Source organism: Sinohyriopsis cumingii, chromosome 2 (genome assembly GCF_028554795.1).
Source record: "Sinohyriopsis cumingii isolate HCF-2022 chromosome 2, ASM2855479v2, whole genome shotgun sequence".
Taxonomy (NCBI): domain Eukaryota; kingdom Metazoa; phylum Mollusca; class Bivalvia; order Unionida; family Unionidae; genus Sinohyriopsis; species Sinohyriopsis cumingii.
In genome coordinates this window covers 144,064,730-144,090,580 of record NC_142962.1, presented here as the reverse complement: position 1 = coordinate 144,090,580, position 25,851 = coordinate 144,064,730, and the positions used below count along the sequence as shown (strand labels likewise).

At 37.1% G+C, this 25,851-nt stretch overlaps 1 protein-coding gene across 2 annotated transcripts; it reads left to right on the top strand.

The window, feature by feature from the left end:
* Positions 1 to 1,750: 1,750 nt before the first annotated feature.
* On the top strand, positions 1,751 to 22,262 carry LOC149806002 (uncharacterized). 2 transcript variants are annotated; one of them, XM_089950827.1, is made up of 12 exons: positions 1,751 to 2,080; positions 3,149 to 3,642; positions 4,159 to 4,294; positions 4,616 to 4,888; positions 7,272 to 7,453; positions 13,172 to 13,193; positions 14,467 to 14,520; positions 17,548 to 17,640; positions 18,806 to 18,843; positions 19,265 to 19,337; positions 19,549 to 19,601; positions 20,830 to 22,262. In XM_089950827.1, exons 2-12 carry the CDS (start codon positions 3,169 to 3,171, stop codon positions 20,962 to 20,964), a joined length of 1,533 nt encoding a protein of 510 aa, XP_089806953.1. In that variant the 5' UTR covers positions 1,751 to 2,080; positions 3,149 to 3,168; the 3' UTR covers positions 20,965 to 22,262. The 2 variants fall into 2 exon arrangements, with proteins under 2 accessions (XP_089806953.1, XP_089806954.1); XM_089950828.1 differs by having other exon boundaries at positions 1,752 to 2,080; positions 19,265 to 19,331.
* Positions 22,263 to 25,851: the final 3,589 nt, after the last annotated feature.

Below are 25,851 nucleotides of genomic sequence, written 5' to 3'. Positions count from 1 at the left end.
ATCAGTCAAATAACCTAATTGATCTACAAGAGGAGGAGTTAGTGGTTACTCTATTTGTGAGATCATTGTAAATAACTTCTTAGCAGCGGGGGGGGGGGGAAATGACATCGACGCGGTCGTCGCTGTGTTTACCGGACGCTGACGACGCTGGGATCGGCGCGCATTAAACCAAATGACGTCACCGTCGTGTAGGATGGACCGTCGTCGTTTTTTTTTTACCAGGCGCTGACTACACCGGATCCGCTGAGTGCAGAAAGTAATAATTAAGCAAAATAACGATTGGACAAAATGTCGGATTCGCCCCCCCCCCCCCGCTGCTTATGTACATGCATGTATGCACGTATGTTAGATTGATAGATATCAGATGAACGTTTGTGAGGTAAGATTTCAACAATTAAAACAGAAATGCAAGCAGTTCATAATAGTTACTTTTAAATAAATCTGCAGGTTGTTTTCTTTTCTCAAAAAAATGTTAGATAAGCAACAACAAATGATTCTCAAATTACTTTGAGATTCTTTAAATAAAACTTGCAGCAAATTGAAAGATCTAATGGCTTGAATTTGTGAAAATGCGTTAAAAGTCCACTCTTTACGAAGACCTCCATGCTATGATGTAAAACCTGGTTTTGTTCTGCTTTTTCATATTTCACAACCCCGAAACGAAGGCAATCCCGCAATTATCTCTCTTATACAACCAGAAAAATCACCCTCGGTGGATTATAAGGGTAGTTTATTGACAACGTCACCCGAATTCATGACAGAGAACGGTTAGTCCCATTTTGTCTACTCTCAAATGGCCAACTTCTTTGGTCAACCTCAACTTATTCAGCCTCGTCTCGTCCTCTGTTCAATTTGTCTAATCCAAAGTCGTCAGCAATGTTAATCCCAGCTCATTCAGTCTCAACTCGTCTTCTGTTGAATTTGTCAAGTCCAAAGTTGTCAACAATGTTAATCCCAGCTCGTTCAGTCTCGACTCGTCCTCTGTTCAATTTAACTAGTCCAAAGTCGTCAGCAATGTTAATCCCAGCTCATTCAGTCTCAACTCGTCTTCTGTTGAATTTGTCTAGTCCAAAGTCGTCAGCAATGTTAATCCCAGCTCATTCAGTCTCAATTCGTCTTCTGTTGAATTTGTCTAGTCCAAAGTTGTCAACAATGTTAATCCCAGTTCGTTCAGTCTCGACTCGTCCTCTGTTCAATTTAACTAGTCCAAAGTCGTCAGCATTTGCATCCTCCCTATTCGGACACTTAATTATATTTTTTTAAATAACTTTAGTTCAAGAACATTTTATGTTATTCTGGAAAATGTATAGTTGCACATCGCGGGGGCTCGTATCGTTGTTTACAATAAACCTAATAATAATATATGCAATGTATGTAATAACATAGTGGATAACATTTCCCCACATTCTCCTGCTATTTTTTTAAAGAATCGACAATGATCTCAGGCTACCCTTCCCGTAGTGGAATGGCTTTAGCAATAATGTTTAGCTTCGAGATTCTACGTTTTTGATTTGCATCAAATTTTGCTGTTTATTCTACTTTAAGAAATGCCAACCTGTCTTCCCAAGTTTTGACAGGCAATTGACATAGCCAGGATCGCGCTCGTTTAACATTCAAGTGTTACTCGCTGAATGGAGCATTTCCCTCTAATCGGTCGATTGAAAATGACGTAGTGTACCTACTGATAACCTTTTATATCCGTTGTTGAGCTTCGCGTGACTATGGTATCAGGGTCCTTCAACAATCATTCGCATTATCAATAAACATGTAATTGCGTGATTGCGTTAAGTGATTTTTTTTTCTTTTCTTTTTTATACACCCTTTGTAGTATACGAAGAACAAATTTTAGTGGTAACATCTTCCTGGTTAAAGAATGCCCTCCCTGAAGAATAATATGCGATATAGCGACCACAGAGCTGTACGATTTCAATCACATGCCTATCTCACGTTTCACGTTCTAATATAATCATTCGTCTGATATAATGAGAAAAGTATTAAGCTTGACTCTACTATTTGGAATACTTGTCTGGTGCAAGAAATAGGAATCTAGATTCGTACAAAGAACGCAAGAGTAATCAAGGTAAATATTAGACATTTCTTTATTCCTGCCTTCCCGTTTTTTAAATAACGATTACTGTCAAACCAGCAGTAGTTCTATTACAACTCCTCAAGGATGCATACATTTATCTTAGTACACTTTTCATTTGTATTTGGAAATCTTTACGGACGAGTCATGGCTACAGTTTTCCATGATCAACTTTGTCAAACGCCTTCTTAAAATGAACAAAAAAGCAATAACGTCTTCCCTTTAGTTTGAATAAGTACTTTTACGTTGAGGGTTGTAAATTAAACATTTTATCAATAGTGCTATATTTCTTTCTAAAACCCGCCCGTGTTTCATTAATGAGATTATTTTTCTCTGCCCACGAGAAAATTATTTTGCTTAAAACATTTGTGCAAACGTTTCATAGTTTTAAGCTAGGGATATACCTCGATAATTATTAGAGTCATCTCTGCTCTAATTCGTATACATTATGCAAATAATGCTTCTCGCTCATTCATTGGGAAAGTTACCAGAATTAAATATTATATTAAAACGAGAGTTTAGGAATAGCAAAACACTCTTACTAGTCAACTGGTACCGTTTAATTGGAATCTTAACTGGTCCAGGAAGTATTTTTTCATTGACTTTAGACTGGTTATGTCGATATATTATATTGTTAGTAACAAGATTATTCTTTGCAGGGTTCTCATTTTGTAGGAACGTTTTAAAATACTCGTGTCAAACCGTTTTTGAGATAATGTCTCTGTCCTATGTAAAGGTCGTTGTTCTCTAAGGTCTCCGAAATACATGTAGGTCTGTTCTGTACTTTATTGGCTTCTCCCTTTGACCTGTTTGACAATAGTTTTTCTTTAACCTACACAATATCTAAAACTTTTCTTAAACTCCCTGTAATCCTTCAGATCAGTACTGCAACTAGTCAGCCAGAATCTACGTAATCGTTCATATTTTTCATGTTTTCTGACTTTTCACATTCTAAGTCCTACCATGGTGGTTGCATCTGAGTTTTAGGTTGGAATTCACTTTCTGTATCCTTACTTATAGTAAGGATACAAATGTGTGCTTTACTTTACACGTCTTTTACAGATTTCCCATGATTTGCAACTATGTCTGGAGACATTCTTCACAATATATTCTATCAGTTTGATGGAAAAACGTGTGCCAGCAGGCTCAAAGAGTTCTTTTCAGGAAGAAAGTATAACGTGCAATTCGATCTCCACGAACTGCAAAATGCGTATAGCACAAACCCTAATAACTTAGGTGTCTCCATATTGATATTTACACCTCATTCGCATGCCTTCATCATGTCTCGAAAGCATCTGGACCTCAATGCAATATTCCCCAATCCTGAATTGTCGGTCGTTCTCGTGTTTGGTGTGGAGAAGACCAGGGCTGAAATCAGGACACTTTTGTCATCCCGGATAAGGGACTTTCACAAATGGACAATCCTGGAATACCAGGATGGTGGCTCTTTTAATGTTCTCGACAAAGACATCATGAAGCTCGTAGAAAGGTCAGAAGGATGTCAACCATCTCCTTCTCTGCAAAGGTTTCGGGTCTTGACGCGCGAAGGAGTCAAGGTACAATGTGTTTAATGTATCCTAATTGTAGAATTTCAAATCTACAGTAGCTAAAAGCTTAATCAGAAATGAAGAAATAAAGAACACAGACGACTGCAATGGTTTATAATAACGATCCATTTAAGAAATGTTGTATAGATGAAATTCCACTACATTAAGAGCTTCATCCTTTACTTTGGGTCTTGGCCTGATCGTAGAATGTTGATTGTAATCATTCTTTTACTAATGTTATCGTATACCTCAAATGTTCTACATATTAACATTTTGTTTTCGTTCGTTCCTATTTGTAAAGCTATTTGTAACCGCGTTCAATCGTTTTGGCTTCTTATAGCCTTCAAGATTTAGTATGTGGAGTTTTCTTGGATTCATTTTTGTTAGCTCACATGTGGTGCATGTTCATAATCTCTTTCTTTCTTGACAATATAGACTATGGGTAGACTGTTGCAATCATAGAACGTATACATTCATCTGAGAGAAAACAAAATCAGAAGTGGTAATTTTAATCTTTTTCCACAGTCACACGAAGAGGTGCTCTTAATTTTCACCAAACCTGTTGATAATGATTCAAAAGTCAAGGTCATTCAGGAATGGGACAGTCAAGAAAGAATGGCTCAGTCCTTGAACTCTATGACATATAGCTTCACTCTTGGAGGTAATTTGAAATGTGAAAAGTGTAGGATCTTTTAATGAAATTCGCCATTTCTTGCTTTTAAGAACTGATCAAAGTTTCTATCCAAAATTTATAAATAACTTCACAAACTTTTATGTCAAAATGCTATGTTTTAAAAGAGAACAAAATTTAATTAATAAAAACATGGTCATTCAATTTTTACAATTATCATTACTAAAAATAACACACAACGTAGGATCCATATTAAAATAAAATCGAAATAAATACATTCTACCATTTAAAATGGACAAATTTAAAAAAATGCATCTATTGTTTTCTTTTTTTAACGATGAACATTTTCAGATGTAGACCCTGGCGAAAGAAAGATTGAAGTGTTAGTAAATGGCTCTTCCTTTGGAAGAAGCACACTGCACGTACCATGCGTGAAATCCAAGATGGAGGAGATTTCTAAGCTTCTACATGACATCGTGAACCCCATCGAACTTCTCTGTCAGTGTCTTCATATTGTGCCGACCACCCGTGATAATCTAGATCGAGGGCTTCAGGATTTGTTGTGCAATAACACCAGCTCAGTCAGCCATATCTTTGAAGAACTTAATTGGGAGAGATTTGGAGGTAGTGTGTGATTATGATATGATTGTGAGTAACATACACATACACATATTTAATTTAATGAGAAGACATGCAGTGAAATATATTTGCCAGAGACATGTATAACTATGTATCCACTTAAAATGACAACAGAAAGAGCATTAATAGCTAAAAAGAAATGAGGTATAAGTAAACAAACATTGTAAAAGGATACGATAATTTTCGAAAAGCGAGCCAATCTCTTGGATATTAATATGTTATACTCCTACATATTTTTCATATGTCTAGCGCCTGTTATCGAAACCTGTATTCTTAGTAGTAGTAGTAGTAGTAGTAGTCGTAGTAGTAGTAGTAGCAGTAGTAGTACTGCGTCTACTATAAATATTAATATCCTCTAATCATCCTGGTAAACATTTTTACCAGCTTTTCAATATAAAATACAAAGTTGAACATTTCCAAGATTATGAAAATTAGATTACAATTATGAAAATTGGATTATCCAGCAGGAACTCCTAGACAATGCAATATCAGAAGAAGAGATGAGAATCGCCGAGTCAAACCAGACAAATAAAAATACCGGTCCAATAGATTCTTTATCGTGTGATTTTTAAGTACATTAACCATGCTATTACCTTAATACTTATTCAGTTATTTAGTAAACTATTTGATACTGGCTATTTTTCAAAAACTCATCAACAGCGACGATCACTCCAATTTTATAAAAAGTGAAACACGTAATCCATCCACCTCTACAAGAATAAGTGTATACTTATAACAGATATAATAACCGATTGAATGACTGGTTGCACAAAATAAATTTCTGGGAGAGGAACAGGCCTCAGGTTTAAATACTCAACAGCTAAGAATATGTTCATCTTATACACTGTGATAAGCACAAGTCTGAGGAACGCACGATGGAGATTTTATGCCAATTGTACAAATCCGAAAAAGTGTTTTATCGAGTAGAGAGAAATCGTTTGTACCATGCACGTTTTAATTAGAATATGTGTCAAAATGTCAACATTGATTAAATCAATATATAAACATGTGAATGCTTGAGTTAAGTCGAATAATTATTTGAGCAATTTTTCTGATTCTCCAACTGGAATACTCAAAGATATATTTTATCTCCATTATATTTTGCCTTGTTTCTAAACAGTCTTCCGAGTACTATGGCAGATGATTCAAGGCAGATATTACAAGGAACAAAAACCTTTTTATATTGTTGTGTGCCGATAATTTAATAATATTGTCAGACACAGTGTTTCAACTCCAGAAAATGTTAAATATATTGAAAACTGTCGATGAATGGGAAGGTTTTTGCGCAGCTAAGAGGAATGTTACTAAGGTCGAACACAAGTTGCAGCCGAAACATACAATAAATATTTGGGCTGATGCATATTCTCATCAAACATTTTTGGTACATGTGTCAGAAAACTTTGGCCTATCAAGCAGCAAAAGCCGTGCATACAATGAAAATTAGTAATCTAAATTTGGCAGATTGCTTGTTTATACCATGCTGCACATAACTGTTTTATGGATCAGAAATAAGTGGTTCTGATGAAACACATGCGTTTTGTACATTAATATTGGGTCGGTCAACAAACACTCCTCGTGTTTTTTATTATCATGAATTAGGACAAATACACTTGATAAACGTTCGATATATTTTAACTTTTAAGTACTGGTTGGAACTTTAAATATGCCAAAAAGCTAAGTTCCAAGTCAATGTTACAATTTCCAACTGAAATGAGGTTAGAACCGTAACAGGTGTAAAAATATTTGATTAAAATATGGATCCGATAATGTTTGGTTAAGGGTGTTAGTGATACACGACTGTACAAAATGATGTGAAGATATGTTCATGCAAGAACTGACTGGTGAGACTAATGAACTGATAAATTTTTTTTGTCGTTAAGTATATTAAACGTAACTTTATACGGCAACAATTATTTAAATGACCTAGGTGAGTCGTTTTAGGTAATCTAGTTCGTTGGTTAAGACCATGAAATTTACGAAGAGCAAATACAGGAATGTAAGAATATATTCGCTATGAAGATAGAATGTGTCTGATATGTAACACAAAAATAGGAAACAAGTATATCTTTATTGTGACATGTCCTACATATGATGGACTATGGAGAAAGTATATGTCATTGAACAGTTACCGAAACCAAAACATTCAAAATCCTACTCATATGGTTTTAGGTAGGTTTGTTTGTAAAGCATTGAAAATTATAGAAAGTGTCATGAAACCCTGTCTTGCCAGGTATCTAGGCACGCATGACACCTAGTAAAATCCAATCAATGCTAAGACTATATTTAAGAATAAAGTATACGTGAATAGTCATGAATTACAGAGTCGATTATTATTATTATTATTATTATTATTATTATTATTATGTAGATTCCAATTCAAATTATGAACTCCCAACACTTCTACATTTTGGTGCTAAGTATGGGCTCAGACTTTTCTGCATGGAACTTCTAAGTCATCCTGGTGGTAGACAAGCCCTGAAAATGAAAAATAAAGATGGACTGCTTCCGGACCAGATAGCACAGAGGGAACGATTTGATGACGTAGCCATGGTAAGATGACTACAAGTTTCAAGCCCTGTGTATTGATATATTTCTTATACTGACGCAATAAACGTATCGTAATCTTTATCAGTGCATCACACAATGATAAATAACTTATCTCAATTGCCGTATATTCTCGCCTCAAACTCGAGTCAAACTGCCAACAACAAAGATCAGAATCTGCCGTCGCAAAATGCGTCTGCACATTAGGGTTTAAGTTGTTTGTTCTGCTGATAATTCCCAGCAAACTGCACAGACCCAAATCGGCCTGCGCATTATGTGATTGGAGATTTATGTCTGTACCGTTTGCTGTTAGACTGGTCTTATAAACGAGTATAGACGGTATTTCTAAGATGGCTTTACTTTAACTGTGTCTTGGTAGTCTTTCGGGCCGAGGAAGACACGTTGTGCGATCTCATGGACGGTGGACACGCATGTGGCTCCTGAGTCCGAATTACACTGCACACAGGCGGTTGCAGGAGGGGCATGGGACACTGGTGGATGGGGTACAGCTCTGTGACGTCTCTCACAAGCTTCAGCAAGACGCTGACGGCGGTCAGCCTCGAAGGTGGAGCTGGCTTTTCTGGTCAGGGCTCGCCAGTGACTTCAGTCTGAGGTAGCGAGCTCGAGCTGGTGGGGTTGAAGGCCTGCCAATTTTATGTGGGTCTTAAAATTGTCTTTGTACCTCTTGCGAGGGCAGCCTTGGTTTAGGTTGCTCTGGGCTAGCTTGACACAGAACTGCTGATTTGGGATTCTGTTTTGATCCATGCGGATTATATGGCCAGTCCAACGAAGCTGGGCCTGGATTAGTTTGGCTTCGATGCTTGTTGTGTTGGCTCTGTCAAGGACTTCCTGGTTGGGAGTTCGGTTCTGCCACTTGATCCACATAATGGTCTCATGGAGCGCAGGTGGAATTGTTCCAACTGACTGATATGCCTTTGGTAGACAGTCAATGTTTCACAGCCATACAAGAGAGACGTGAGGATAAGTGCATTGGATACTTTCATTTATGTGGACAGGTGTATATCCTTGTGCTGCAAGACCTTGGTTCGGAGTGGTCCGAGTGCTTGACTGGCTTTTTGGATCCTAGCAGTGATCTCTTTGTCCAGGGAGCCATCACTGGATATTGCGCTGCCTAAGTATTTGAAACTGTCGAAATTCTTCAGCTATGTGTCAGGGTTGTGAAGCGAGAGTGTTTGGGGCGGACTGCAAGAGGACTTCTGTCTTTCCTAGGCTAATTGTGAGTCCAGATAGATTGAAGGCTTCAGAGAACCTGTCCACGATAGCCTGCAGGTGAGTCTTTTCACGGGCCTTGAGGGCGCATGGTCATCTGCAAAGAGTGCTTCATTGATAAGTCTTTCTAGCGTTTTGGTTTTTGCAGCTAGGCTACGGAGATCAAACACTGATACATCCAAGCGATATCTAATATACATACCAAGGTCAGGGTCACGGAAGACAAGAAGCAGTACCTGTGTGAAGAAGAGGTCGAAGAGTACCGGAACGAGTACACGGCCTTTTTGACATCGTTAGATTGAGGAATTTCTCAGAGGGTTCACCGTCTGAGAGAATCTCTCAAGTCATGTCATCGTGAAAGAGACGGAGGTTGGTAAACTTCTGAGGACAACAAAGCTTCTTGATTGCTACCCATTGTGCGTCTCAGTTGACTGTATCGAAAGCCTTTGTCATGTCCACGAAGACGGCATACAGATTCATGTTCTGCTCAAGGCACTTCTCTTGGAATTGTCTCACTGCGATGATCTTGTCAACGATGCTGCGGTCTGAGTGAAAACCACACTGAGACTCGGGGAGGTTATCTTCTGACACTGCCGCAATAAGCTTGTTGAGAATGATGCAAGCGAGTATTTTGTAGCTATGGAGAGCAAGGAGATGCCTAAGTAGTTACTGCAGTCCACACGTGTGCCTTTATTCTTATGGATGGTCACAGTTAAGTTGTCTGGCATCTCTTCTTCTGATTAGCACATCGTGGAATGCCTCCAGAGTCTGTTCACTGAGAGCCTTGTACACCTCCCATGGGATACCATCCTTTCCAGATGCCATGCCACAGTTCATATGTTTAATGGTCGTCCTCAACTCTTCTATCGTTGGCGGAACATCCAGTTGGTCGTGCGTTGGCTCTTGGAGTACTTGGTCAAAAACAGATTGGCTGACCGATGAGGGTAGGTTTAGGAGTTGACTAAAGTGTTCTTTCCATCTGTCCTTAATGTCAGCCTTGTCCTTTATTAGTGTACTGCTATCTGCAGCAAGCAAGGGGACATAGCCAGACTTTGAAGGGCCGAAGATTGACTTGATGGCGTTGTAGAACTCTTTGGAGTCGTTAGTTTCGGAATAGCGTTGCACTTCATCAGCTTTTCTTTCCCACCACTGGTCATGCATCTTGCGGATTTCTCTCTGAGCCTCAGCTTGATAGGATATGAAGCCGTCTTTTGGGGGGATGGAGTGTGGGTCATTCCGACAGTCCATAAATGCTTTGTTCTTTCTGGCAAGCAGATCTTCAATGGCAACGTTGTTCTCGTCGAACAAGTCTTGATGGGTTCGCTTCATGGGACCCGGAGTCGCCATAGCTGTTTCTTTTATCATGTCCCTGAGCTTGTACCATTTCTCGGAAGCATTTCCACGTATAGGTCCGTTGGTGGAAAGCTTGTCACCTAGGCTTTTCTGGATATTGAGCTGAGTGGAAGGCTGCTGAAGTTTGACAATGTTGAAGGCTGTGAGAACAAGCTTAGGACACCTTGGGTGATGTGGGGCAATGCGCAGGTTTAGGGTAGATCGGACAAGTCTGTGGTCTGTCCAGCATTCCGGTCCTCGCATGGTCTTGGTGATGTGGACATCCTGGGCATCGCGCTGGCGGACTATACATACTCGATTAAGTGCCATTGGCAAGATCTGGGGTGCATCATGGTGTTCTTGTGTTTGTTCGCCGTTCTGAACATTGATTTTGTGATGAGGAGGTCAAATTCTTTGCATTTGTTGAGTAGGAGCAGCCCTTTGTTGTTCATCGTGTCGACACAGTGCTTAATAAGCACACGTTTCCATCGACCATAATCTCAGCATACACTGGCGATGAAGTCCCCCAATAGTATGATCTTGTCGTCAGCTGGAGCTGAGCACAGTACAGAGCTGAGGTTCGCATATAACTGCTCGATGGTTTCCGCTGGGCTCGAGCGGGTAGGTGCATAGGCGCTGAGATTGTCGAGTGGCTTTTGTGGCTGATAGGTAGTCGCAATTTCATCAGCCTCTCACTGATACAAAAGAGCCGGTCCAGACACTGCTTCAGAATACTTGATTTGATAGCCAGGCCGACTCTGTGAATCCTATCTTCATTTGGGCATTTTCTTTTCAAGAAGAAGGTGTAGCCGTATGCTAGCTCAGTCATGGAACCCTCCTCTGCGAACCTGTTTTCACTCAAGGCTGCAATTTCCTATTGTAGCGAGAAATCTCCTTAGCAATTAGGGCTGTTCTTCAGTGAGGTCTTGCTACGTTGTCCATGAGAGTACGGATGTTCCATGCTCCCATGTTTTGATGGTTTCGACCACAGATATGGATAATCGTGCGAGACGCGGCAAGCTGGTCAGATTTTGAAGGGCATGCTATTTTTAGGACACCTTTTCTAGGCCCCTCCCTATGTAAGGTGAGCAGCACTGTCCTGAAAAGGTCTGCTCAGTCGCCCTGGATGCTGTCGAACTGTTCCGCTGATATGGCTACAAAGCAAAGCGACCACTTTTTCAAGGGTCGCCTACGTGCAGGTCTCTGACTACAACTCCCAGTGTTCATCTCCACCTATTGCTTCGCCAGTCGCTCATCGCCGTAGGACTTAGGTGCAGGTTGGGAACTATGGGTGTGATGATGGGTGCACAACATGACTGTGCGTGAAGCAGATTTAAGTGAAACGGCCTTTGCACAGAGACAGCCTCGCTCTCTCTCTTCCTTTGTATTTGGAACTCAGTGGTACACAGATTCATTACGGTTGGGGACTACTTCGGCTGCATTGGATGGCCATGACGTCTTCAGTGCCTTGTCAAGCCCTGCGCTCTCCACAAAGCGTTTACAGATTTGCCTTCGTGACCATTGGATCACTCAGTTGATCTCTTCCGCCCAGTCTGTCGAAGCTGACTTTGCCTGCAAGGATAGGCAAGCACCTAGCTCACCGAGGATTTGAGGCCCGTCAGCTACCCTCAACCTGGTTTAGCCGACCAGTCGAATCCGTTGCCCGTGGTGTAGCCGCTGCGCATGCTACAGCTGTTTGGAGCTACAGGTGAGAGCTGAGCGCCTGGTGGGGACCAAAGGTGGACGAGCTACTCCCGAAGGAGCAACAGAGGTACTACCCCTCCCAGAGCACCCCGAACACCACAACTGTGTACTTCAAAGCCATTGACTGTGTTGTATATCACGTTTATCTTGCGAAAGGAAATGTACTTTTGACACACAATTATGAGAAAAGTGTGTTATAGACAGTGATGAAATGGGGAATTGTTAACCGTTATTCGATTAGACTCCTCTGAAGAGCTGATTCATTAAGAGACAGATTAATGCCTTAATGTCTACTGATGGTTTATACATACCATGTATGTTCGACTTAAACATACTTTATTCCAAAAATCAAAGTGGAAAAGGATCAAATCTGCATATATCGTTTCAGATGCTTATAGTTTCCCTTACTAGCATGATGCTAAGTATGTTTTGTTGTCGCAAAATACAGTGTAAATGAGGCAAGTATATTTGCAGTGCCACGTCATTGACAATTACAGTGTAAAAGAGGCAAACTATACGTAATACAACAGCGTTGAAACATACATGATATCTGTTTTCACCTAGAGAGCCTTTACGTCTGTGTGTTTACTCTTATCAAATTACAGAATTGAGAATATTACAACTTTAAGCTATTCTCAAGTTAGATATTCCAAGAGGTGCAAGAGTAAGGAGTTTAATATTAAGTATCCAACTGTCTTTCCGACTAAATATCTCTCTGACTATCCAACAAGTTATCTAGCTGATTATCCAGCTAGCTAGCTATCTGACTATTCAACTGACTATTTATCTTTCGAACTATCAAATTATCTAACTACTGTCTAGCTATCTATTGGACTATCCAACTGACTAAGTAGCTGACTATCGAACTAACTATCCAACTATCTGACTGCTATCTAGCTATCTGACTATCCAAGTGGCTATCTATCTGACTTTCATTTAGCTATCTAACTATTCAACTGACTATCTGACTATCATCTAGCTAGCTATCTGACTATCAAACTGACTATCAAGCTGACTATCGAACTAACTATCCAATTATCTGACTACTGTCTAGTTATCTTTCGGACTATCCAAATGACTATCTAGCTGACTATCGAACTAACTATCCACTATCTGACTGCTATCTAGCTATCTAACTATCCAACTGACTATCTGACTATCATCTAGCTAGCTGTCTTACTATCAAACTGACTATCAAGCTGAATATCGAACTAATTATTCAACAGCATTTACGGATATACATTCCTTCCATCTAACAAATAACAATAAGAATAATAGCTTTCGTGTCTAAGCGCACAATTCCACCACAACAAGGTAAATGTATATAATTTGATTAACGCCATAACCTAAACTTACTGGAAGGGATTTTGAGAATTATAATGACAATTTTGTCCCATATGACTTTTAATGTTATAAAAGAAACAACAATTATCATGTTTCTTTCACTTTCCAATTAAGGGTCTTCACGCTGGCAAGAAGGGTAAGTTCCTGTATTATTCAATTTCGTTTAGTAATGTTGTTTGATAGTGATACTACGTGAAAACTTTATATATTAATAACACTATTATGATAATATTATTTGCATATTTCGTATTACAAGGTATTATAAAGAACATAACGATGATAATAATAATAATAATAAATAAATAATAATAATAATAATAATGATGACGATGATTATGGTGATAATGATAATGACAGACACTTTAAGGCAGGGGTCGGCAACCTAAGGCACTAAAGAAGGTTGCCGACCCCTGCTTTAAGGGATGTGTTTGTGTTCATTTCTTATAAGACATAAAGCCACAACTTTACGTATCATATAAGTCAAAGACAAATGATCGTTAAAAAGAAATATACCTTGAAAATCTTTCTAGTGCAGTAAGATGCATCTGGATCTGTTTGTTTAGTTAAATACCATGATCTCAAGCTTGCTTATGTTACCTAAACGCAAGCGTCTGGGAACCTGCTAATTCAAACCAAATGAATCACTTATTTTGCCTGTTAATACTCATCTCTCTGCCGGGTGACAAAAAGCCAAATCACTTCTCTTGTCTATTAATACTCGTCTCTCTGCCAGGTGACAAAAAACGCCTCGTCCTTAGACAAGTTTGCCTTGCAATATGTTTTATTAAAATTTCTCTTGAATCTGCTCAGCTCTCCTAACCAGACGATGATAGACTTAAAAGCATACACTAAATATAATAAATACTAATAGATTTCGCTTTAGTTTTCTTTTTTTTTATATTAATTATTTGCTTAAATAGAGATGTGAACACAAAGCAAGCAACTCAGTGGTAACTGAGCTCAAAAATTCAGATAAAATATTTCGGAATGCCCTGTGCATTACCATTAAAACAAAACACTCCTGTCTACATGATTCATGACAAAGATTAGTGCATAATTTTGAATATTGTCTATGTTTGTGAGACCCCACAAAGATGGGAGCCCACCTACTCATTCGAACCAGTCAGTTTCGCTGACTAAATTAGATTCTTTTTGTATTAAATGCAAAGGAAAATCTATCGATCAATTTAAACGACCTATGTGGTAAATCTGAATTTTGGCAGGCTATAGTTATCACTTTAACTACTATAATAAACTTTAGATTTCAGTTTTAGCAAAATATTTCAATATGGAAAGAAACTTAGCAGATCAATTTAACATTTTAAGCTACCCTCGTTGTCACTGAAAATGTCATGAAAAAAATTTGGTCAGAAATTAATGTGAGTTTAAAGACTTCCTCACTTTTCCAGAGTCTGCATATCTTGGAACACTGCAGTCGCCGCTTCGTAGAATGAACGCAGAAGGTATAAAACTTTTATGAAATTTTTGTTGTTGTTGTTGTTTTTGTTATTGTTGTTCTTCCAACGGCACTTTGACACATTTGGGTATATCATGTGGAGGAAGTGAGAACTATTTACTTTCCCACAGGACAATCCGAGACAACTGACCAGGACTGAAAAATATATCAATACAATTTTAAAATTCTTTCGCTATTAACTCAAAAGAGAAATCTCATTTCTCTGATAAATGAATTTCTATTATGAAGTAACCACATCTCTCTCTCTCTCTCTCTCTCTCTCTCTCTCTCTCTGTGTGTGTGTGTGCTTTCAACGTATGTCAGTGCCTTACATTTTACGCATAGAATCTTCTCATTAAAGCTGATTTAAACTTAGACATGGATCCTTTATAAACTGACCGTAATATAGACACGCCCACAAAATAATAAATCGGTGATAACTGATCCCAACATCGAAATAAATAAAGACACAGATTGCTATATGCCTTAATCAAAACACTCTCTTCTGCATTCGTACAAGTTCGTTTCAAAGAATGAGAACCCAGACCTCTAGATTGTTTATGTTCTATGGACCTGCACAAATGGGAACATACTAATTTGAACGATAAAGATAATGTATCCGCCCTCTCGAAATGTATCCTTACGCATATTTAAGAGATGAAAAACAACACTCATCTCCTCCTCAGCTCTAAAAGGTAGTCCTTACTTAAAAACGTACCTCCACATCCTGACCAAAACTGTGAAGTGTGTGTGTAAATCAGATTGCCGCTATAGCATCTAGCCCGTGTGTGTGTGTGTGTGTGTGTGTAAATCAGATTACCACTATATCATATAGTCCGGTCTTGACCAAAAATATGTATTATATGAATAAATCCGTTCAAGGACAATTTAAGTGCGATAAACAGTTACTCATGTAAGACATTATTAATCTTCAGATATTTATCTATTGTAATGACATAAATTTATTCCTGAAGGCAAATTATTAGCAACTTCCTCGTTTTTAATGAACTGTTTCAGTACAGGAACAAACTGATCAGTTACGTTCTCGTTTTTAATCAACTGTTTTAATACAAGAACAAATTGATCAGTTACGTCCTCGTTTTTAATCAACTGTTTCAATACAAGAACAAATTGATCAGTTACGTCCTCGTTTTTAATCAACTGTTTGAGTACAGGAACAAATTGATCAGTTAAGTCGTCGTTTTTAATGAACTGTTTTAATACAGGAACAAATTGATCAGTTACGTCCTCGTTTTTAATGAACTGTTTTAATACAGGAACAAATTTATCAGCTACGTCCTCGTTTTTAATCAACTGTTTTAATACAGGAACAAACTGATCAGCTACGTCCTCGTTTTTAATGAACTGTTTTAATACAGGAACGAACTGATTAGTTACGTCCTCGTTTTTAATCAACTGTTTTAATACAGGAACAAATTGATCAGCTACGTCCTCGTTTTTAATCAACTGTTTTAATACAAGAACAAATTGATCAGTAGCATCCTGCTTTAATGTAAATCTCATTGTTATTTAAAATGTGAAAATATAAATTAGAAACTAAACTGAATTCGTGAGATTTACAACTTTCAACATATCTGCGTGTGTGTGTGTGTGTGTGTGTGTGTGTGTGTGTAAGAGAGAGATGGGAGATACATTTAGCTTTATGCTATTAGGATATCTTATTTTCGTTCATTTTAAGTATGAGTGTGCCAGGAGAAAAAAAAGAGAATCTTGTCAGTAAAGCTATGTTAGATCTCCAAACTAATCCTCTGTCGATTGACTGTTCTAATACACTTATTGGAGATAGACCGCAAAGCAAATTCGATGGTAACTCAATCCACTATGGAAATAAACAAACAAGGTTGCTGTTATTGTGAGTCCTTAACATTAAAACAAAACACCCCTTTCAACATTCATAATAAATCGGGACTGAGAATTACTGCCTACATCGAGATTGCTTGTGTCTTTTTGCCTTTCACGGATGGAAGCCTACTAATACAAACGAGAAAGTTGATTTTATCTGCCCCGTAGAAGAAAAACAAATGTATCTGTATGCCCATTTCACAGATGTAGAGAAACGACCACCTTTTCTTCGAGTCAGAAAGGTGGCCCTTACATAAAATAAATGTTTCTCAACAACTGACCCAATGATCCGTCCAACACTCTCGGCCACCAAAATAAAATATACAACAGAACTAGTATTTTGCATATGATTTCTGCTGGTAAACTACATAGAATTGTATCGACAGTTCTCGTTTAGTATACAGCATACATCTCGGTCGTGAAACAAGGAAGTACTATTTTGCTGAATGATTTATTTTAGTCTCAAAAAAATGTATACCCGTTGACAGGAAGTACTATTTAAGAATTATTATAATCTAATCCCTATAAAGTGTCGGCCACTTAAGAAGTAAATACTGTTTAATAATTATTCCATATGGTCCTTATTAAAGTGTTGCTAGTTGGATAACAAACACATGGTGCTCATAGAAATAAAGAAAAAAACAGAAACCACAGCATAATAGGACGATTCACGACAACAGCTGAGACTTTCCACCATTAAAACATCTAAATCATTGAGAAAATATTCCTAATTTTCCATGCACAGGAAAACGACTTCTATTGCAAAGTTCTACTCCAACATACATGATCTTAAAGAATAACCAATTTTGGAATAGGAAATTCATAACTTGCATAAATTTAAGAGACTAATTTAGATTCTTTCATTGTATGTTACATACAAAGTAAATTCTACAGAAACCAAAACAATGTTCTATATGATAAAGTAGTTTCTCGAAGGATACGATTATCGTACTAAACATATCGACATGGTAAGAATATCATGTATTCACTAACGTTACGCATAATCAAGTCTCGTGTGATTCTGTGCATTTCTGAACTGTTTTAATGCAAGAACAAACTGATCAGCAATGTCCTAATTTCATACAAATACCATTGTTATTCAAAATGTTATAACATAAATTTAAAATCATTAGACCTTTTTAAAAAAATGAAAACGTTCCGCACTTTTCAGCACCTATATACGTGCATACACCACAGTCGCCTTTTGGTGGGGAAGCAAATGTTGCGGAACGTAACCTCTCGTCCCTTGGAATGGAAACAAACGGTATGGAACGCAAAATCGAGCTTCTGTCGACTGATCTAGTGTAGACAGTCAATTGTGTAATTATATATATATATATATATATATATATATATATATATATATATATATATATATATATATATATATATATATATATATATATATCGTAACTTAATTTGTATTTATTATTTATCAGGCTATGTTAGTTTATCATGTCTGAGTAGTTAGGCTCAGAAATTTAAAGAATTTGGCCCGAACCCGTTTTATATCCCAATGCATCATCTCTCGACTTTCTGTTAAACCCTTAATGCCCTGTTTTCCGTTTAATATTTTTGTTTTCTCTTCTTATGCTATCTGTGAGACTGTTCATCTGTATCCATTATGTCGGTAGCCGTATGAAGAACGTACTAGATGGGATATATTTTATGTAGGTCGGTAGCCGTATGAAGTATGTACATGATGGGATATATTTTATGTAGGTCGTTAGCCATATGAAGAATTACTAGATGGGATATATTTTATGTAGGTCGGTAGCCATATGAAGAATTACTAGATGGGATATATTTTATGTAGGTTGGTAGCCATATGAAGAATGTACTAGATGGGATATATTTTATGTAGGTCGGTAGCCGTACGAAGAATGTACATGATGGGATATATTTTATGTAGGTGGGTAGCCATATGAAGAATGCACTAGATGGGATATATTTTATGTACGTCGGTAGCCGTATGAAGTATGTACATGATGGGATATATTTTATGTAGGTCGGTAGCCATATGAAGAATGTACTAGATGGGATGTATTTTATGACCTTTTTGACATTATTTTTAGACGTTTTAAAATAAGCAAGGTTTTATTAAGTATACATCACTTTTGTTTAGTAATTAAAAGTTGTTGACTACATGATTAACGTGCTGTTTGGATAACCTCCTAAAACATTACTTTCGTTTTTTTGGGTATATTATTTTTCTCTGCAGTCCATCTTTAATTTAACCATCCCCAGCACGACAATCTAGATATTTAATGACAACATAATTCCCTGTTATAACCAAGAAATTCGTTTGATTATCGAAGAGATACTTACTTCCATCCATTCTTTCTTCTTCTCTTCCTTCTTTTCCTTCATTCCTTCCTTTCTTACATACTTATTTAGATGTGTATATTTTTATTATATTTGAGTTTCAGACACCAACAACGAACCTCATCCGTGCACAATGTATCAGGTAAACCTCGAGATTAAACACAAATTAGGAAAGAAAATGGAACTACAAGTCTCAAAGTCTTTCCAGTATATTACAAGTCTCAAAGTCTTTCCAGTAACTACAAGTCTCAAAGTCTTTCCAGTAACTATAAGTCCCAAAAGCCCTTCCAGTATATTACAACGTACAGATCTTTAAATTACGATGAATATTAACAGCCAAATTTGAGCTTGTTATCGGTCAGTTTTATGCATCTTATTTAAAAATGACTTCTTATAATGTAATCTTCTTAAAATAACGAAGTGATGTCCATTGGTGTTCATATTATGAAACACATTTTCATCTTACTTAAAATGGAAAGCAGTCGTAACGTATTCCTTTTGCTGAGTTCCTCTAAATGTGTAGGACTTGAATGGTAGCCTGAGGGATTTATACTCTCTTTCAGATGAATCCTTTGAGAAGTTCAAGGTCTTCGACAAGCTATTTACAACCTGTGCAACAACAAACCAATGGTACTGTTATGTTCATCACCACACTTATTAGAAAATGAGGTTTTGCTAAATAAGACATATTTGTTTACTGGAAATGTTACGTACTATGCGAATGTAGAATAGCAAATATTATATTTAAGTGTGATAATGTACACAATATCACATACAAGACAACATATATGTCTACTGCCTAATGCTACATTCTACAAATTTTATGGGATTTTTTTCTCTTTTTCAGCGAGTCGTACCAATTCTATAAGAACTAGTTCTGATAGCGGACTAGGTAAAGAGGTAGGTACTGCCTACAGGCAGTATTCGGTGTTTACCCTTTTGCGCGTGTTTAACACGTAACATCGACATAGTCGATGGCTGAATAATAGCAAATATTGAAATATAAAACAGGAGGATCCCATTAAAACTATAATATTTGATACATTAACTGGTATTACAAACACATCAATAGAAACTTCCACTCTGATAGTAACATCTTCTAAAGAAAATCTCGAAAATTCGATCATTACATTTACAATAGAGAATTTCCAAAAGTTCTCGCTGATTTAGACATTGATTTAACACTGTAGATGTGAAATCACCACGTTAACACAGTACGTAATTAGTATGTGTCACCACGTTAACACAGTACGTATTTAGCATTTGCGCCACCACGTTAACACAATACGTATTTAGTATTTGCATCACTACGTTAACACAGTATGTATTTAGCATTTGTATGCGAAATTAAGTTTGTGCAAGAATAGACTGCAAATGGTGAATATAGAAATGTATACTTTTTTTGCTACATCAAATCAAAGAATATGGACATTCAAAACCTACGGAAATTCTTGGTAAGTTGAAATATTTCTACACTGATTAATTTATAGAGTGTTTATAGGTACTGAAGGTAGTACACCATATATACAAGGTGATCAAAATCTATGTAGAAACCTACCAAACGACATGAGATTCAATCTTAACAGTTTTTGAGATTTCTAAACCGGAAAATATATGCGCTCTGGATGATTCGTTATATACTACCTTAATTTTGACGTTTAGCTGTTTTCCATTTTGTTGACCACATCGGAAATATAGGCCCCAAACCGTCAGATAAAAACTTCGCAGATAGATTTATATTATGTCATTTTTCTACAATTCTTTTGCAAACCTCGTTCTCACAAATTGTTTGTTGGTTTTAACGGTACTTTTGACACATTGTTTGTTAGATTACATCAAGGAAATGGGAGATAAGTGTATTTGTCAAAGAACACACGGAGGCAGCCGACTCTGGCTGGGCCGGGCATGTCTTCTTTATAACGCTCTCTTTTATTTTCAAATTATATTTGATAATTCAATGCATAAACAATGACAAAAAGCGACATAAAGTGTCTTTAGAAGTTTAATTAGCACTAATGGTGGCACCGATTAAACTTTTCGTAAAGTAATTAAGACCCATAATCCGTCATAAAAACAAGTTAATTCTCTGTTTTATGCTATATATTCTATTTTTATTATCGCTGACTAGATACATTCCAAAACTACTGTCAGAGAAATAGAAAAGCCTCAGCCATGCACACCGTCTACAACAGGACACTACTCTCCACACGCAAGAGTTCTGCCCACTGAATCGGAAAACTGTAAGAAAGGAACAAAGCTATGACATATTAAGCGCTCAATAAAGAAAAAAAGGGAAGAACCCCAGTATTCATTAACATCTGAACAGTTTTTCTACAAAACCAAATGCACGCCCATCGATCCGTTCGATGTGTAGTGTTGACATACATAGCAGTATTAGATCATTATCAAAATAAATGGTGGAAATGACTGCATCTGGTTGTGATCGTTAATAGAAGTATTTTTTATTATTCTGGATTCGACTTATTTTGGGACATACTGATGCAGGATGTTGACTATAAAACTGGCAAAATTCTCTGTTATTAATATATATTATCAATATTTCTTCTCACACAAATAGGTTTTATAATTATGTGTGCAATATGAAGTATAACCTAAAATATACAAAAACCTTATATTAAAATCGATAGATGTTGGACTTCGACACTCATACATTGCGATATATTTAGCGGAATTGTCCAGTAACATACAAGCCTTCGAACAGCGTTCACATCTCTCAATCATTCAAAAAGCCATGAAAATTTTCTAAACCTAACAAAAATCTAGAATGCGGAGTGAAGCAGGTTGAGTAAGTTTCAATAATTTCTCCTACAAAGTAAGTACTTGGATCCACTGTTGTTGTCGTTAAGCTTATATCAACATTGTTACGCATGTAACGTTAGGAAACGTACGCCAACATTGATGTCCAGAAGAAGAAAACTAATTATCTGCAATGTTAAAGTCAGATTCACTTTCTTAAATTAAGATGGTATCCACAGTTCTATAAAATTGTAATGCAATGTATTTTTAAATATCGCCTGGAATAATTTTAAATTTTGTACTATGAGCCTAGTGAGAATCAGCTCTATGAATCTCACAAATGTGATTGAAAACATATTTTAGAAAAATCTTATACAGAAACAAAATCCACCGATTGTCATTCTCAAATAATACCATATTATGTTTCTACTATCTTGATGTATTCTTAATGTGGTTTCCTTTTATAAGTTGATATGTTGTACAACAAGAAAAATGGTTTGAAAAGAACCTACTTGTAAATTAGAAATGAAACACTTTGTATCTTAAACCTTTATAACTAGATTTCATCAGTTCACTTCATCACTTACAGTTCTCATATTATTTTGTAAAAGGTTTGTATATGTCGTATATAATTCAATACATTTAAAGTTATTTTTCAAACAGTTAATTGTCCATTAATTTATGTCTGCAAGAGGTCATGAGTTGTTCATTTTTCTGATTCAAATACTTTCTATCTGCATTGCCTATATTCTGATATGAGATAGCTGCACCTGTCAACGAAATATAGACCGAAATTTAAGCTAATTGTCCTTCAGTTGTTATTTTTCTATGTGCTTGTTGCGTTTAACGGCTTCTTACTTTATTCACATCTATAAAATCTAAGAAACATTTAAACCGGTAAAATGTTATCAAGAAATAGTATGAAGTAGCTTCTGCATTCAAGGGTTTTAATGTAAGCTACCATGTTAGCCCCTCTCACCTCTCCTTGTGTGGCAGTAAAGACCCCAGTAATGTAGGTAATAATGACTTTTTTTCTAAGTAGAAAACCATAAGATACGATTATTTTCTGCATTCTATCATAATACTAAGAATTTGAAAATCTTTTTTGGAAATAATTCTACTCTTGAAATCTGAACATTTAGAGAAATAAAACAATTAAAAAGCAGCTAAAATAGGATCTTTTAGCATCATACCTCCATGCTAGCGATGATTAATCCGGTCAGACGTGTGTCTCAAAAAAATGAAAATTCATAAATTGTACGTTATATACAATCGTTTCTGTAGACTACGTTAATCTTTAGCCTCCGATGAAGATAGACCTATCATACTTTTTCACATAGTTGGTACACTTTACAGTGTATGAAGTTTAATATTTTTCATAAGTCAACACGCTAATATATTACTTTTTGTGCATCTGACTTGTCCACGGATGTCCACGAAAATATCGCTCGGTATTCTAATTACTCATTGACTGAGACAGTGGGAAGCTTTCTCTCAAATCGACTGCCCAAGGAGCATTAGGATTTGTGTGTGCGTGTGATTTGTATTTTTAACGTAGCTTTAAAAAAAAATTCAGTAATATCGCTACGTCGTCTGCAGTGTGGCAGTTTATAGAGATGTCTAGCACTGGGGCATCATGCCGCCGACATGTAGCATGATGTCCCACCCAGTCACATTATCCTGACACAGACCAGCCAGTCCTTGCACTAACCTCTTAATGCTGAGCGCCAAGCGAGGCATCTGTTAATACCATTTTTATAAGACTTTGTTATGTATGAGCACCCGCGTCCGAGGCGGTGGCTCAAACCACTGAGGCCACGGGAGCGGAGAAAAGGTTATGTTTGTCGAAATATGGCCAATTTACCACACAACAACTTGTTCCAAATAACATTAAGAGCCTTGGTCAATGGATAGAGGGCGGGGGCTCCAAACAGGACGGGGACTCCAAACATGCTACTTACACCCTACCACATTAACAAGAGCGATATAAATGTTAACCTACAAGAGTAGATAAACTGACTTTCTTTTGAAAAGAATGTCGACAAATGTCGGTCTCCCATCTGACATAAAGTTATCGAAACACAGAAGTCTTCCAAATCAAATAGTGCAAATATCCGGTCACAGTAGCATCTATCAGTTAACAACTACAGCTAATTATATGCAAATCAGCAACTCCTCAATTCGCAGCAACACTGCTACATCTAACAGAGATTCTAAACCCAGTAATACCCCATTCAGTGAAATACCCAACAACATAAATGTTATTTCTTCTACTAGATCCCATATAGGGTCTATGGTGAATGTCTTAGGTAGAAACGTTTTGTCGAGAATCTTCTTAACTGCCACATACAAAATTAATGTATATGTCTTATAGCTGACATAGCCAAGTGAACTACGGAACAAAACAATATCCTGTTATTAACAAGTGTTATATTGATTTAAAGGACATTTACTCTTTTAATTGTCATTTATTAAAGATCATTCTTCTAAAGGTTAATTGTTATCAAACAGTTCAATACAGCTTCATTCATCTCGCTTCTGGAACTATTTTTTCACTCGTAAATATTGAAAGTTGCATCGTCTGAACCAGAATGAAATGCCGAAGAAGACGTATTCTCCTTTCTCTTTCTTTCCACTCCAAATAAAACAGAGGACATAAGCAGCATCTAATATGCGATTAGTGATTTAATATTGAATTTTTGAAACTCGTGGAGTAGTTCCAGCTTCATGGAGCCTTGGCTTATCTCGTTTCATTAATTTAATTTTAATGCATTATCCATCTGAGATCCTCTTTGTAACGTACAAGATATATTTACAGTAGAAACCTGCTAGTAAGGCTATCAAAACCTGAAGAAGCTGTCAACTAGGACGGTCCTAACATTACAGTTCTATTTTTGCCACCCAGAAATGTATGTATGTATGTATGTATGTATGTATGTATGTATGTATGTATGTATGTATGTATGTAAAGATAAATGGATGGATGGATGGATGGATATATGGGCCCACTCTGCGAGAATGCTTGTACAGTCCTCCGAACCAACGTCATCACTGACAACATCGTACGGGCCATTCGAAAATTTTTCTAATCTCAATCCAAACTCAGCTAAGCATATAGTAACTAGAGCTATTATAAAATATACTAGAGTAGTACACGAGTAGTAGAGTAGTACACGAGTAGTTGAGTAGTACACGAGTAGTTGAGTAGTACACGAGTAGTAGAGTAGTACACAAGTAGTAGAGTAGTACACTAGTAGTAGAGTAGTACACGAGCAGTTGAGTAGTACACGAGTAGTAGAGTAGTACACGAGTAGTAGAGTAGTACACGAGTGGTTGAGTAGTACACGAGTAGTAGAGTAGTACACGAGTAGTAGAGTAGTACACGAGTGGTTGAGTAGTACACGAGCAGTTGAGTAGTACACGAGTAGTAGAGTAGTACACGAGTAGTAGAGTAGTACACGAGTGGTTGAGTAGTACACGAGTAATAGAGTAGTACACGAGTAGTAGAGTAGTACACGAGTAGTTGAGTAGTACACGAGTAGTAGAGTAGTACACGAGTAGTAGAGTAGTACACGAGTGGTTGAGTAGTACACGAGTAGTAGAGTAGTACACGAGTAGTAGAGTAGTACACGAGTAGTAGAGTAGTACACGAGTAGTTGAGCAGTACACGAGTAGTTGAGCAGTACACGAGTAGTAGAGTAGTACACGAGACATGGTTAAATACTAATACAAAGATAAACGTTACGCATGAACGCACGTGAATTTGCTTCTATACATATCAAATCATTTCATCAGAATTATGTATCGCAATTAGTATTATGTTAGCATGGCATTATATGACATAGGTCGGACAAGCAGTAAAATTTAGAATAAATACTGGAATGGCCAGTATATCAAACAATACTTTCACCTAAATGGATAGTGAAAAGAATAATGTAATTGTATGTTTAACATCTATAGCTGAAGATTCTCTGTCAAAGGTTATTGATGTATGTCTTTTCAACACAGATAAGACCTGGTTTTGTTGGGGCATAGCCTGCAAGAAAATGCCTTACAAGCGTTTCGTTTATCCAGGAAGTGGTCCGTCAAGAGGACGGGTCTCGAAAATTTAATTGTCAATGGACTAGCGGCGAAAGTTGGAAGGAATATGCTGTAAAACACTATCACCACAGGAAACGATCGAAAATTTGTTTCTTGAATTCTGGTCTAATAACATATATGATTGCTTCAATTTTTTCAGGGTGGGGATATTACTGCCCCGACCCAATTACTAGATGGCCTGAGCATTCCAAGCTAGGATATGCTATACTACACTTGGTGGGACTATTTGTGAGATTTGGCCTTGCGGGTCTTTCGGATAGGTCGATTAATACCCTAATATGCTGTTCCCAGG